This window comes from Nothobranchius furzeri, chromosome 9 (genome assembly GCF_043380555.1).
Source record: "Nothobranchius furzeri strain GRZ-AD chromosome 9, NfurGRZ-RIMD1, whole genome shotgun sequence".
In the NCBI taxonomy this organism is placed as follows: Eukaryota; Metazoa; Chordata; class Actinopteri; order Cyprinodontiformes; family Nothobranchiidae; genus Nothobranchius; species Nothobranchius furzeri.
This window is the reverse complement of record NC_091749.1, coordinates 61,243,544-61,259,356: the sequence shown is the minus strand read 5'-3', so window position 1 is coordinate 61,259,356 and position 15,813 is coordinate 61,243,544. Positions and strand designations below refer to the sequence as shown.

The 15,813-nt window shown below is 41.1% G+C and overlaps 1 protein-coding gene across 2 annotated transcripts in view; it reads right to left on the bottom strand.

Annotated features, from left to right (window-relative positions):
• dennd2b (DENN domain containing 2B) overlaps positions 1–15,813 on the bottom strand; it is an 83,907-nt gene that overhangs the window by 17,848 nt on the left and 50,246 nt on the right. For both annotated transcript variants that reach the window (XM_015953087.3, XM_015953085.3), the window contains exons 12-14: positions 7,133–7,210; positions 6,346–6,486; positions 6,111–6,259 (exon numbers count right to left, since the gene is read on the bottom strand). In XM_015953087.3, coding sequence (XP_015808573.3) covers positions 6,111–6,259; positions 6,346–6,486; positions 7,133–7,210 — 368 coding nt within the window. The remainder of the gene's footprint in view (positions 1–6,110; positions 6,260–6,345; positions 6,487–7,132; positions 7,211–15,813) is intronic.

Sequence of the window (15,813 nt, the reverse complement as noted above, 5' to 3'; positions counted from 1 at the left end):
AGAGAAAAAATAAAGTTAACAGCTGAAATAGCAGGAAATAATACAGTTAAAGAACAAATTGTAGAAGAAAGTAGTCGAGTGTGGAAAATGGTCAGTATAGTATGTCCTCCAGCAGTCTAAGCCTATGGCAGCATAACTACAGAGATAACTCTGGATAACCCCTATATATATATATATATATATATATATATATATATATATATATATATATATATATATATATATATATATATACATATATATATATATATATATATATATATATATATATATATATATATATATATATATATATATATATATTCAATAGCATGAGGAAAAACTGTTTAAATTGGTTTCATAAAAAGGTTAATCATTGATCACCCAGAGGGAACAAACAGGCTGAGATAGGAAACAAGGATGTACCTCACCTCAAATTGCAATATTCAGAGTACAAAAAAAAAAAAGAAAAAATAAAGAGCTTGGGTAATAAAGAGCAATAATCAGCCCCAAATAAATAAATAAATGAACTAATAGTTCAATGTTACCGGTACAACTCTATGACTGGAACCAGTTACTCTGGAACCAGTTGCCACCCTCAGTTAGGCTGTCCCCTTCTCTGCCAGTCTTTAAGAATCACCTAAAAACACACCTCCTCCGCTTGGCGTTTCCAGAACATGTTTGATTATGGCCCTCTATTATGTTGAATCCATTCCAGTTTTCATTGGTACACTCAATCCATCCACTCAATCCAATTGTGTTTCACACATTTGTATTTTACCGGAATGTTTCATCTATCTTGTAATTTCCATTTTGTATTTTGTAATTTGTATTTTGTAATTTGAATTTCTTTTATTGTTGATTTATTCAGTATAATTACTTACAACTGTACCATGTTCAGCGCTTTGGGCTTCCTGACAGGGTTGCGGAAGGCGCTTTATAAATAAAGCTTTGATTGATTGACTGATTGACTGGTGTTTTCAGGATTGTTTTCTCCCGGTTCGTTATTCCAGATTCAGAAATATCATCTTCCGAGAAGAAATAAAGAACTGGAATACCCCCCAAAGTCAGAGAATGTTTTTAATTCAGCTCTGAGGATCAACATAGCAGCTCCTTGTAATAACAACAGTAGCTGTGGTGGAAACATGTATATTATATAAAATTGACGTTATGTACGGTTGTATATTTTCTGAGGGAAAAGGAACGGACCATGACGTCCGTCCTCGACACAGCATAAGCATAGAAGAGTAGACGCCGCACAGACCGCTACTGCCTATGGTGGCCGCATTTGCGGGTTCTACTTTGTATAAACTCTTTGGTTAACCGGCTGTTTTAGCTAGGCTTTAGCTTCATATAGATCTGGAGCTCGAACGTCAAAAGAACACATTCATAAACCCGTTTGTGCACGCCAGAGTTAACGCACTCACTTTAACGTTCGTCAGGCAAAATACGAACAAGTTCAGTTCATCTTCTCAACAAAAAAATGAACGAGTTCACAAACGATCTTTCAATGAACGCGTTCGGGCACAACACTGACAATGACACACTAGAATTAGAAAAACCTGACAGATCTACATCACACTGTCACAATCATGGACTCCCTCTTGATTCACGACGGGGAAAGCTGTTGTTGGTTTAGTGTCCCGGAAACAGCAGAGAACGTCTAGTCTAGTAGAAGCTAACCATTATGTTTATGTTTATGTATTTAGCAGACGCTTTTGTCCAAAGCGACTTACAAGTGATAATCGGCATGTTGCCCTTGAGGCTAACAACAAAAATAACAACAACTTGACATCAATCATGGAGTGGAGGGAACAAGGTGTGGGCAGTAGAGAGGGGGACAGGTGCAGGGAGGGTGCTGGTTTAGAAGAAGCTCTCTGAAGAGCAGGGCCTTCAGGAGTTTCTTGGAAATTGAAAAGGCAACATTAGCAACTCCACCACACAGTAGAAGCTCCTTCAGGCTTGGGTTATTTGAGGAGATAAAACATCAACGTTGTAGAGCAAATGTAGTCAGTGGTATAGAGTCGCATTTCTGAATCAGAATCAGAAAAGGTTTATTGCCATTGTCAGTGAACAAGCAGTTCACAAACTAGGAACTTGCTTCGGTACTAATGTGCTATATATAACATGAATAATAAGTTTCAGAAATAGAATAAGTAGAATAAAATATAATAAAACTAGCATAAAACATTCAGCAATAAAAAAATAGGCAGGTAATGGTAATATGGCCGATAACGTGACGTTATGTCAAGTACAGCAGACGAACATGGTTGTGTATTTATAAGTTGTTCACAAGTCTAACGGCAGATGGAAAGAAGCTGTTCTTATTGCGGGAGGTTCTGGTCTGGATGGACCGTAACCTCCTGCCTGAGGGAAGCGGCTCGAAAAGTCTGTGTCCCGGGTGCGAAGGGTCAGCTGCTATCCGGCCTGCACGCCCCCGAGTTCTGGAGACATACAGGTCCTGGAGAGATGGAAGGCTGCAGCCAATCACCTTCTCAGCAGAGCACACAATGCGCTGCAGTCTATTTTTGTCCCTAACTGTCCAATCAGAGGCAAGATGTCCCAATATCAGAAAATAAAACTCAAAACTCTGTCGTGTTCAGCTCTCCTGTGATGTGGCATTCTGCTAGTTCCCGAGGTCACGTAGGACGAGAACATCTAGCGTCTACGCGTTTTTCCACCCCGAGTGTGACTTACAAGGCATTCATTCCTACTAGAGACCACCGCAAATGTATTAAAAATATGAGTAAACCTAAACTTCAACTCAAAAGGAGGATTTATTGGAACTTTGAAAGGTCCGTTAACATAATACAGTTTATTTACAGCAACAAAAAAATGTAATAAATGACTGTGTTATATTGGATTTGTCATATTGTCTCATATGTTTATATTACTGTGACAATTTAAATAATTGTATTGGGACAATATTTTGCCAAGATGTTTATTAAATATTTTCTTGTAAGTAAATCTGATCATGTTTTAGGACTTAACACAAATCTAAAGTTTTTCTTATCAGCCGTGAGAGGTTGTCATCAAAGATAACTCGGTATAAAATGCTTTAGGGCAACAAATCATGACGATATTGCACCATGAGTGAATTTATGATTCCCTCCCAGTGACTCCATGATGTTATCACCTCTGTTAATGAGTGAATTTTCCCCAGAGATGCAGACGGAGAGGTCGCTCTTACACGGGGAGTGAACGTGGCATCGTAAGTCAAACGGCGACAGCTGAGCCACAGATCACAGAGGGCAGAGTCGTGCACACAGGAAGTGCATTCCTTCCCCTCGCAGTCACTGCCCCCCCTCCCCCCAACTGATGTTTGTTTAAACTGGGCTCTGATATGTGGAGAGATTACTTCTCCACTCAAGTCTCCTCCCACTCCACCCTCGCCTCCAAATGTTCTAAAAGGGACCATCTCTAGGACAGACCGAGACCATGGAGCGTCCTCGCATCTTTTCAGACCCCACCCAGGTGCTGTGACCCACTTCTCATCCAACCTGCAGTTGATCCGCTCACTGAACCAAGCATCATCATAACAGGTTGTTCATCTATTAAAGGCATAGCTCACATGTTTAACGTGGGCTTCTGTGAAAACTTTATTAATCATTAATAATTTCAAATATATATATTTATTACTTGTTGCAAATAGCTACATGAACAGCTTCAGCTTGGAGAAACAGAGATGAATCTTTTCAAAAACCCTATTACTGGGATGTCCAAACTTTTCAAGATGGGGTCCAAAATCGTCGAGTTAATTGTCCTCGTGGGCCACAAACGATTGATAAAATGTGGCACTCTGGACATGCCAGCTATATTAAAACATTAAAATATTTTAACTGCCTTAAGCTTCACATTTCATGTTTTTCTGGCAGAATAACAAAACTCCAGACAGAAGGGCTACAGTAGCTAGCTTAGCAGCTAATGTCTAAAGCACCTAACAACAGAAATGTTCATAAATAAAAAAAGGATGTGAACTTTAGGTACATTTGTTAAAAAGCTTATAAAATGATGGATTGTTGGGATTAAATTTGCTTAAAGGCAGCAGAAACTGGGCCCAGTCAGCCCGGCAAGAGGACTAATCTCTGTTTATCCAAACTAAGGTTATTCAAAGAGCTAATGTTACATTAGCCAAAGACAAAAAAAGTGTCTTGGTTTTGCTAAATCACAAAGATAAGATACTTACAAATTAGTCCAGTTACTATAAAAGTGGAAGTAAAATTTAAAACAAATAACACAAAATTTAAATGCTAAATTATTTACAAACGTTAATAAATATTATAACATGAGCATTTTTTATCTGATGACAGCAGCTCATTTCATATTAGCTGAGGCAGGCTCAAAGATGAAAACACCTGCTGGAATATCTCAAGAGTATTTCTGGTAATCAGAAGGAAGTCAGAGGAGTTATTTAATAATTTGAGTAAAGCTGAGACCTAGAAGGAAGTCTAGGGTATATTTACGGTCTCTGGCTCTCTCTACACTTTGATTTACAATCAAAACAAATTCTGCCACATCATTAATATAATAATAACTGCAGTTGTTTGGCTAAAACATTTTTTTTGGGTTCTTCTATATATTTTTTGCCTAATTAAAAATAAAATTGTTAAATCATATTCAAAATAATAAATGTACAAAATTAAGACACGGTGAAATGTAATTTAATACCTAGTCCATCTGTTCATCCATTCATCATTTATTCATTCATCCTCATCTGGTTCAGAGTCCGAGAGCCTAGATAGACCCCAGGATGCCTGTCCATCTCAGGGTCACACACACACACACACACACACACACACACACACACACACACACACACACACACACACACACACACACACACACAGAGTTGCTAGTTACCTAACATTTTAGGATTGAGGTAGGAAATTGGAAACTCTGCATTCTCCATGAAGAGAAAATACAAACTCTCCTCACTCAGACTCAAACCAGAGACTTTCCCATTCTGAGGCTAACCGCTAGTCCACCCTGCAACTCAACAATCCCACACGTTTAATACACCACCTCTCGGTCAAAGACTGTAAAAGTTTGATGTGAAATATTCCTACAGTAATCTCCAAGTGATGCATGAGGGAGAGGACCAGCACAAATACACAAATCTGTGGTTGTATTGGTTCAGGAAATACAAATTAGACTTAGCCTAAGGTCACGTAGGATGAGAACATCTGGGAAATTATGACAATCCTGAAAGATATGCACATCTTGGGTCAGAACTGAACAGGGTGAACCTGCTTTTAGCTACTATGCTGCACACAGATGGAATCAGCTTCCTCATGACCTCAAATGTGTCCCCACTCTAGTAACTATTCATCTGCGTATGAATGAATGAATTTTTCTTATGCTGCCCCTTCTGCACTCTAACTGCTCACCCTTTAACTTGGCTTTTTTATCCGATTCTTAAATCAGAATTTAATTTGTGTTTTTGATTTGATTTAAATGTATTTGTGTATTTTAATTGTGCATTCATGTTGAGTTTGCTGTTCTTGCTCCTGGAAAGCAGACTGAATTGCCTCTGTTTGCTACTTAAAGTGCAAGTCACCCCCAAATCAACATTTTTTGGCTGATAAAACGATATAAATGAGAGTCTAATCATGCTGTAGACACGTGTGTTCAATAATTTTGTACTTCAGAGCATCTTAGTTAAAATAAAAATTTTCTGCCTAAAACTGTCAGTGTTGTGCCGTTGTCCGGTTAAAACTCTGCACTGCATTTGAATTTAAATCAGCCATCGCTATTGGCTAAGAGGTACACTATGACGTTGGCTGGTACATTATGATGTCACTATGTCATTGTGAACCTGTGTGTGTGTATTTGTTAGCGGCTCCGTGCTCGCGGTCTGCGAGACAACAGCATTTGTTGAATTTTTCAAACAGGAAGTGGGAGTGAGGTAAGACTCTGGTAGGGGGTGACTTGCTCTTTAAATAAAGCTGCCTTGCCTTGAGTTTTACACACTGCCAATCGATCTGCACCGTCTTAGTTCTGCTGTCAATCCATATTCGACATTGCTCACAAAAATGCAGCACCGTGTCAAAGTCACGGACGGATTGATGACGTTCCTAACCAATGATCTCTTGTCATCAAGGCTCAGAGGAACGAGAGCGGTGGGAACTCACCTGAGTTTATCAGCCACAAAGATGACTCTGCGCTCCAGAAGCAGCGAAGCAAAGACGCGTGTAGCCTGCCGCACGCTGAGGCATTTAAACAAACTGTCAAAATCCACATGCTCCAGCCTGGAGTCGGTGGGCCGCCTCAGCTCGATGACCTGAAGATAAAAAGAAGAGAACTTTATTATGGTTCATCTGCATCACTATTTGAGTTATTTCAGCTATAGTGAGAAGCTGTTCTGACCTCATTTCCTGCTCCAGGCAGGAAAGTCTTGACTTTGATCATCTTCCCAGGTGCAGGGAAAGGGGATTCCATCAGACTCCTCATGAAGGGATAAACCAGGGCTGCTGAGACGCCTCTCCGTCTTTCCACCTCATCCAGGATCTGAAAACAAATAAGCTCTCTAGAACGTCGTATTCGTTTTCTGTGTGGAAGAACGGGAAATGAATCTAGTTTCACATCTATTTGCCTGGAAAATTCCACCCAGTGTGCCCGTCAATCCATTTGGATCCAAGCTGGGAAATTTATTGAGAAAGCAATTAAGTAGCAAGGTCATCTGATCTGACCTCACTCATTCTTTCCACTGTCTTCCATTTCTTACTATTACTCTCTAAAATCAAGATAGCCCTGCTGGATTGGGGAGGTTTCCTCAAACGTCCTGAAATGTTTTAATTTTCAGAACATTGTTGATTAAATTCTGGACCTACGTCTTTGAAATAAGCTTGTTTTTATTCAGGTGAGGCTGTAAAATAAAACAGAGTCGCTGTTCAGATTTTTTTTGTTAACACAGCTAGACAAAAGAGAATGTTTCTTTTGGGAAATAAAAAGTGACGTAAGGTCTGACGATGATCAGGTGGAGGCAAGACTTCCATCTGTCACCTGTCAGACAGCTAACCACAGATACAGCACCAATTGGAGCAAGGTTTGTGTGTGTGCGTGTGTGTGTGTGTGTGTGTGTGTGTGTGTGTGTGTGTGTGTGTGTGTGTGTGTGTGTGTGTGTGTATACAGCGGAGGACCAAACTGAACTTACAGTGGAAAACAAGTCGAAGCAGCCCAGCCTGCTGATGACACAGTACACCTCTGGAAGACGAGGTCCTTTCCCAGTAGGCTGGAGGAGTGGAAAACACAGATGGAGAGATTGATCTGCAGATGTTCCTTAAACCAGCTATAAATACATTTACGACTATCCAGTTGTGTAGTGTTAAACTTTCGTCAAGCAGGGAGGTTTTTAAACATAGACCAGAAGCTATCCATGGCTGATAAATACCTCTTAAAATGTTTAGGACAGCTAGTAAAAAGGCAATAACTAAGCTCTGGTTACATACAGAACTAACTTCTATTAACCAATGGATGGTCAGAGTTAACAACATCCATGACATGGAGCGCCTGACATTCAACCTGAGATTACAAAACGAAAAGGGTGATAGATATTGGAACAAGTGGGATTTATACTTAACGAGAAGGGGCAACATCTATATACCCACGTAATGTAACTGTACTGACTATTCCCTATTTGGACTTTGTACCTCTTGTGATCCCCTAGTTCTGCTCCTTCAACTCTGTAGCACTGTGTCATACTTCGGAAATGAAAAAATAAAGTGTAAAAAAATAAAAAATAAAAAGCAGGGAGATTTTTAAGAGTCATAAAAATAATTCAACAAAAAACTTCTGTAATCTTAACTTTTCCTTCTTAAAGCACCATGTTGAAACTTTAAGCTAGAGCTTTAACATTGATATCAGTGGTTTCTGAGTTAGAAACCAGACCAGTTTCATATTTGACACCACTCTGCAACCCTCTGATGACCAAAACCACACTTGATAGTTTTGTGGAGCGGGTAAGTGTCCTAGTGGGTGCTGGTTCCCAAAGTCAGAGACTCTTGGTAAGCCTGCTTCTCACAACAAATCCTGTTAGGAATCTTGGTGTGACCTTTGACCCAGCTCTCACCCTGGATTCTCATGTCAGTTCTCTTGTTCGCTCTTCCTTTCTTTCTAAGTCATTCTGTCCCGCTCTGAACTTGAGACAGTTATCCACACCTTCACCTCCTCGCGCTTAGACTACTGTAACTCTCTTTTCACGTGTCTGAGCAGAACCTCCCTGAACCGTCTACAGGTGGTTCAGAATGCCTGTGCTCGGCTTCTGACCAAGTCCTCCAAACACACCCACATCACCCCGCTTCTCCTCCAGCTTCACTGGCTGCCAGTCAACTTCAGGGTTCATTTCAAGATCCTGGTTCTGGTCTATAGGGCCTTACATGGACAAGCACCATCTTACATTGGTGATCTTCTCAGTCCCTACAACCCCAGCAGGTCCCTGAGGGCGAGTGACCAAAGCCTACTGGTTGGGCAGCGCACCAGGCTAAAGACTGAAGGTGACAGATCACGTTCCTGCTGTGGAAGCTACAAAATCACAAACTGATTGTGACCTGGCTTTGTTGCTGCTGGATTTGTAAGTATTAATATTTTTTTAACCAACAGTACGGCTCTTTTTACTTTGTGGTTTATTTTAGCATTTGTTGGCTCATGTTAGTGTTGGCTTGTTGTTAGCGCTAGCTTCAGCAGGGTTGTTTACAACACTTGTAATTCAGCTTTCAACCAGTAGGGCAGAGGAGCAGGAAACTGCCAGTTTGTAGCATTCAACAAAGTTTTATATAATCAGTGATTAAATTATAGCGTATTTAGTATCATTTTCCACATTTGTAAAGCCACGTGTGATAAACTCACCAAACGTTGTGCTTCTTATTATCTACAGCAGCAATGTTGCATTAACTGTGCAGTTCATTCTTGTTTTATGGATCTGAGGCTTTTATTTCATCTTCCCAGACTGCTTACAGTACATTCCTGTTGGTAATCGCACTCTCTTAAAGTTATTTTAACGTTATTTTCCCTGCTGAGGGAACACGAGCTTTCAGTTGACTTACTTAGTGCAACAGTAAGACGGCTGAGCACAGGTGAGGTTTTATGGAGTGCATTTTACAGACTGTGCAACCGCTGTGTCTAGTCAAGAGTCGTCCTGTCTGATAACTTGAATTTTTATCCACCACAGACTCTCTGCTGAGGATTTGTTGTCTCCTAATTGAGATAATGATGTTATGACATTAGTCTTTAGTCCCTCCCAGATTCGCAGAAAAGCTCTCAGCTCACAGGCTGAAAAATAACAGCAGGAGTTAAATCTGGTCATAAAAATAAAACTAAATCTTTCTTAAAGAGTCATTAAAACAACCAGGACATGCAGGATGGTAACAGAACACAGGGAGGTCTGTCCTCTGAAGTGAAAGTCTTTTTATGTTTCCTCCTTCCTAAACACAGGTTTATCTGCTCCTGCTGATCAGATCTTCAGCTAAACCGTTGCGTGTGCTGTTGAAACGCCACGGAGCACAGACACAAATGGATACAAGCGTTCAACCAGCACCAATCCACTTGTCCATATTAGGTATACAATTTTCCTCTCTTGTTTCTCCTCTGCTTTTCCAAATGGATGATTAACTCAACTGTGTGGGGCTTGATTCAAGTCCTCAGGAATGTTCGGTTCCCGCCAGCTGCTGGACGGACAACATGGAGGAAACAAGAGTCTCCGGAGGAGAGCAACGCTCCACAATTCTAGCCTCCTTAAAAATCTGCTTCTGTGCAGGGGAATGCAGAGCGGAGGGTTCAAAACATTCTTGCAAAATAAAACATGATTTTAGGCTCGCACGCTCAGCACACACGTTTGTAAACAGAGTCAGAGTAAACTCCTGCAAACATACAAACTGCTGCAGCGTAAACACACTAAAAAACTAAATCAGCTCAAGTCCGAGTCCCACACAGTCGTGCTCTCATCCCACAGGCCAAATGGGAGGCTCAGCAAAAACACTTCAAAGCGCCCCACAGCCTCATTACAGAGAGGAAACGCTCGGGAATGACGGCGTTTGGATGTTTCCGGGATTCTCTTTGTCCTGCCTTTGCCTGAGAAACCCTTGTTAAAGTAAATGAGTCCACCCTAACTGGGTCTGTATCCTCAATTATTGCATATTTTTATGCATTTTTCTGACTTTGGCTAAACTTGCTGTTTTGATGATGTGTAATTTTTATGTCAGAATGCAAGTTTGCAACAGCAGATTTATGAAGATAATTACATTTTATTTTACAATCGGTTAGGATCTGAAGTAAAAGTTTTAAATCTGCTTCAGCGAACCTAAAGAACAAGCTAGTTTTTTAACGCAAACAGTCACGGAACACTCGTCCCTCCCCTCGGCTATCTTCCCTGATATGCTTCTCCAGGAACCGGAATCCCGCATTGCCAAAGGAAACGAGATAGTGCTAAACACCAGTTGCTGTTTTCCAGGTCCAAATGTCTTTTGTGGGCCGTGACTTTAAATTGTGTTTTCCTTTGAGGACTCTGGTAGTGTTGTTTGTCCTGTGTGTCTCTGTGTTGTCCTGCGATGGACTGGCAACCTGTCCAGGGTGTACCCCGCCTATTTGCCCAAAGACTGCTGGAGATAGGCACCAGCCCCCCAGCAACCCTGCGTGGATAAGCAGGTTTAGGAAATCAGGGTATCCGCGGGTCCTTAAAAAGTCTTAAATTTGCTTTTCTAAATTTAAGGCCTTAAAAATGACAAATAATCCTTAAAGAGCAAGTCACCCCTTACAAGAAGTGTACTTCACTACCACTTCATGTTTGAAAAATGCAACAAATGTTGTTGCCTAGCAGACCGAGAGGGTGGAGCCACTAACAAATACACACACTCACGACATTATGACATCATAATGTACCAGTTTACATCATAGCATACCTCTTAGCCAGTAGCGGTGGCAGATTTAAATTCAAATGCAATGAAGAGTTTTTACCTGACAACGGCACAACACTGACAGTTTCAGGCAGAAAATTAAAATTTTAACTAAAATGCACTAAAGTGCAAAACTATTGACTACACGTGTCTGCAGCACGATTAGACACGCACTTATATAGTTTATCAGAAAAAAAAAGTTGATTTGGGGGTGACTTGCTCTTTAAATACAGTTTCCAAAGGTCTTAAATTACCAAAGACCCAATAAACAAGATTCTTTGATTTCTGTTAAATTTTCGTGAATTTCTAGTTCGTGTTCAGCATTTTATGTGTATGATATTGGCATAAGTGGAACCGTACACATTCAGTTGGTTGTGAAAGGGGGCTATTTTTAGATGAGCACATTAGTTGGTTAAGCTAGTGGGAGTTGCGCCATGGGGAAGTGCAAGTTTAATGGTAACTGGATGGCTAATCCCACGTTCGTGACGTGGTTAGCACCGGTTCCAGGCAATAGCTGGTAATTATAGCTTAAATTCAATTTTAAAAAATAGCTTAACTTTGGTCAAAGTGGCCTTAAAAAAGGTCTTAAAAAGTCTTAAATTTGGCTCCCGTAAACCTGCAGATACCCTGGAAATTTATGGACTCTGGTAGTTTGTCCTGAAGTTTATGTTTCTCTTTCTCTTGATATTATTGAGCCTCTCACACCAGTGGTGTTCTATTGCAAAATGCACGAGCGTGTATGAGTGGAGGACCCAGGTACCGTATTTTCCGGACTATAAGCCGCTACTTTTTCCCACGCTTTGAACCATGTGGCTTATAATGAGGTGCGGCTTTAGTCAACCAGAAAGGATGGATGCTAGAAAGTCTAATGAAGGAATGGTTAAAGGAGTGCTACGGAAAGCGCCCAGGAGGATTTTTTTTCACAGTAAAACGGGGCTGCTTGACTTCCCAGCTTCACCTCGGGATGATGACAGCAACACGGAGAGCGACTCTGACATCGCCAAAGAAAAGGTATGTGACAAAGCTCTTCTGAGGCTGTTCAACTCCGACACTGAAGAAGATGACTTCAGTGGTTTCAGTGCGCAGGAGGACTATGAATAAACTATTCAATAACTTTTTTGTTTTGTTTGATACTGATCAGTTCAGTTAAACTAAGTTTTCAATTCAGTAGATATCTGCGGCTTTTAGCCCAGTGCGGCTTATATTGAGGTGCGCTCTATAGTCCGGAAATTACAGAAAATGCAAAGTGTGGTGGTCCAGTGAGACCGACAACTGGATGGTCCAATCGTTGGTTTTGGTCCAAAACATGTTACGATAACTGATAAATGATCTGAACTTGTATAGCACCTTTCAGAGTCAGAGGACTCCAAAGCGCTTGCTGGTGGTGATAATCTTCAATGTAGCCACAGCAGCCCTGGGGTGCACTGACACAGAGGTTCACAGGCAGAGGTTTTTAGACAAATAGATGTCAGAACCCCTTCACACATTTTTTCTGTTTGTTTTTTTGTTTGTTTCCATAATATTTTTATAGCTATACTATGTTAGAATGTTGTTAAAGGGGCATTGTGGAAGTTTGACAGCCAAAACACGTATAGAAATAATAAATTTCTTCTTCATACATTCTCCTGCAATGCCCTGGTCCTGTAGAATGAGCCCTGGCATTTTTACTGTGATTGCCTGTTTTTCTGTAAAATCACAGAAAAAGAGAGCTGCTCGGGTCGAGCAGGCTGCTTCATGCGCGTTCACGCTCAGGCATATCCCTCCGATCGTTCTTTGAACGATGTTTCAGCTGTCATCAAGGATATAAATGTTACAGATACAGGAGTCACTACTGGCACTGTAGCTCACCTAGTAAGTCTTTCGGGCTTTTGTGCAGAAGACCTGGGTTCGATTCTGGATGTGAACATTGTTGTTTTAGAGTTTCTCTTTTACATTTAGGATATTTTTTTTTTTACAGTAAGATGCCCAAATTTTTATTTGAGACTCGCTGAACGGCATTGAATTCACAGATAAAAAAGATGTGGGTTCAACTTTCATTTTGGAACAATTTTTCAAGCAAGGGAAGGGAATGATCTGAGCATGCAGGAGGACTGACCCATCTTAAACCTTTGTCAGCTGTGCTGAAGAGAAAGGTACAGAACCAAATTATTTAATTAATTAGCTGCGCATTCTCCTGTACTCTGTCCTCCGGGCCACACACACACACACACACAAGTGACTGTCTCAGCTGTCATTTTCGCTAAGGAGTGTGCACGTACAGCATGCGCGCCTCGTGCATGAGCTTCCTATTGAAGCTGCCGTTACGCTTTTGGCCTGAGAGGGCAATCGCGAGCATAAAAATTCAAAACTCCGTAAAGTCCCTTTAAAGAGCAAATTGTAGGTTAATTGTTTTTTCTAATTCATAGGAAATGCTGTCCAAAAAATACTATTTGAAAAGCTTATTGTGGATATTATGTTTTAAAATACATAACAGCAGAGTTTTTCTAGTAAAAAGTGGCCTTTCTCAGAAAAGCTTCGAAAATGGCTCTTTTTTCTAAATCTGAACCTCTGACGTAACCAAAGGGAGTTAGAAGCTAGGCGTGCCTCAGTTCAGTGTGGAGAGTGGCTAGTTTAAGGGTAGAGATGTCGTGTTATCCAGTCAGTGTGTGTGTTTACTAGTTTTGGGTTGTGTTCATTTTGAAAAACTATTGTTTGTGAAGGCTGTACCAACTCCAGCCTGTCTGGACATCGAGTCCATAGATGTCCAGACAAGAGCAACAACGCCTCTATCTCCGTGCCTGAGGGTGTTTTGTGCAGCTGAAAAGACAGAATTCTGAGGCCCGCATCGGTCGGTACTGGGACAGGGAGGTCCGCGCTGGGCTCCGGAGACCCATGGAGGGGTTTAAAAAATTAAATGCGGATTTCTGGAGCTCAGATCACCATCAGAACCAGGTCAGAACCGACCACCAGAAGAGACGCTTCTGCGGGCCAGCTGGTTTCCGGGTCGGAACTGGATCAGAACTGCTGCGGACCTCCAGGAGAGGATCATGCGCAACTTGTAAAAATACCAGCTCGGCTGGCTCACTAGTGCCTGGGTCAGATCCAAGCACGCATGAGCTCCAGAATTGGATGACAGGCGTCTCTCTCCCTCTCTAAGTGCTAAACTACGTTACGTGAACGGATGTTAACGAGTATGAGACAGCTGACAGACGCTCATTAGTATTACCAGGGGCGCAGATAGGATTTTCAAACTGGGGGGACAAAGTTCCAATGTACCCTCCCCAAACACATACACACACACACACACACATACACACACACATACACATACACACACGTACACACACACACACACATGCACGTACACACACACATACACATACACACACGTACACATACACGTACACATACACAAACTATTGCAAGCGCCTTAACTAGAGCTCAGTCAGCTTGTGTAAGTTCATCCAATGGTTTACGTAAAAACTAACACTTTAATATACGTGTTTGAAGCCATTATGCAGTGGAACGCTGGCAACAAAGCTCTGCCTGATCAACACTATAAATGATAAATGATCCGCACTTGTATAGCGCCTCTCAGAGTAAGGACTCCAAAGTGCTTTATGCTACATTCATCTATTCACACACATTCACACACTGATGGGGATGAGCTACGATGTAGCCACAGCTGCCCTGGGGCGCACTGACAGAGGCGCTCCACTATTTAATTCAGTCATTTGTTAGTCTTCCAATCAATTACTAACCAAAACCTCATGCTTTATGCAAAACATTAAATGATTTTCAGCATACCAATCTTTACAGAAAACATAAAAACCCTAAAAAGCGCACATAAAATATATTTAAAAAATGATATTCACTTATCACTTAGAGCAGTAGTTCCCAAACTTTTCAGCCTGACCAACAGATGTTCCTTCATATATTTACGATATTTAGAAATGTTCATTATATTTGGAAAGCTTTAATTTATATATAAATATATAAATCTCTTTTAAAATTTTATATTTTACTTTTTTTATGATTATGTGGCACACTTGTGGCATCTGCCTCTTTTTCACGGCTTTTTTTTTTTTTTATGCATTGTCGCTACGTCTGTCACGTTAGCGGTGTTTTACCATAGTTTCTACATCCATCACGTCCCAAAGAAGGTTAAACCAACATCAAACCCAACGTATGGAGCTTGTAAACTCCACACACCTCTCGTGCAGCACCAGCTGTCTGATGCTGCAGCAGCATCAACCTTCTGGCTGGATGAGTGAATTTCTTCATCAGAGTAAATATTCTGCTTCATAATCAGAGTCAGTCATTACCAGACAAAGTGATCAGTCAGCAAGGACCAGACCTGCAGGCAATTATACGTTTTATCTAATATTTGTGTTCTTCATGCTGCGTGTCTCCTCCTCTCCCCGACTGGGAGCCTCTCGGCGGGAGGCAATTTTCAAACTCTAAAAACTCCAAAACTTTGCTCAGCCTGAAGGTTACACATCTCCACTATCTTCTGGTGTAAAGTAGTAACTTCATGAGGGATCATATTTGTAGATGAGACTTGTTAAAGTCAGCAATGAGGCTTTGGCAATTATAACGAGTAAGTCCCAACACTGACAACAACAATGTACTGAAACTAGAACCAACAAGCATAAACAGACAGATCGGTCCCGCCTACTTACACTGTTGGTCTTTTTTAAATACGCAGTCATCGTTGCTTGCCTTTTTCACTTCATCCTGTATCGTAGCAGCAACCAATTTGGCGCCTTTGGAGTCGGTGTTTGTTTACGTCATGCTGCATTCAATGTAATTGGAAAAAGGAGCTTCAAGCCCTTAACCTCCAATTTTGTTTTCTTTCTGGCCTTAGTTGGGGGGGACGAATCGGGGTTGATCTGAATCTGGGGGGGACAGATGCCCCCCATCCCCCACCCTATCTGCGCGCCTGAGTATTACTATTATATTAACTGAC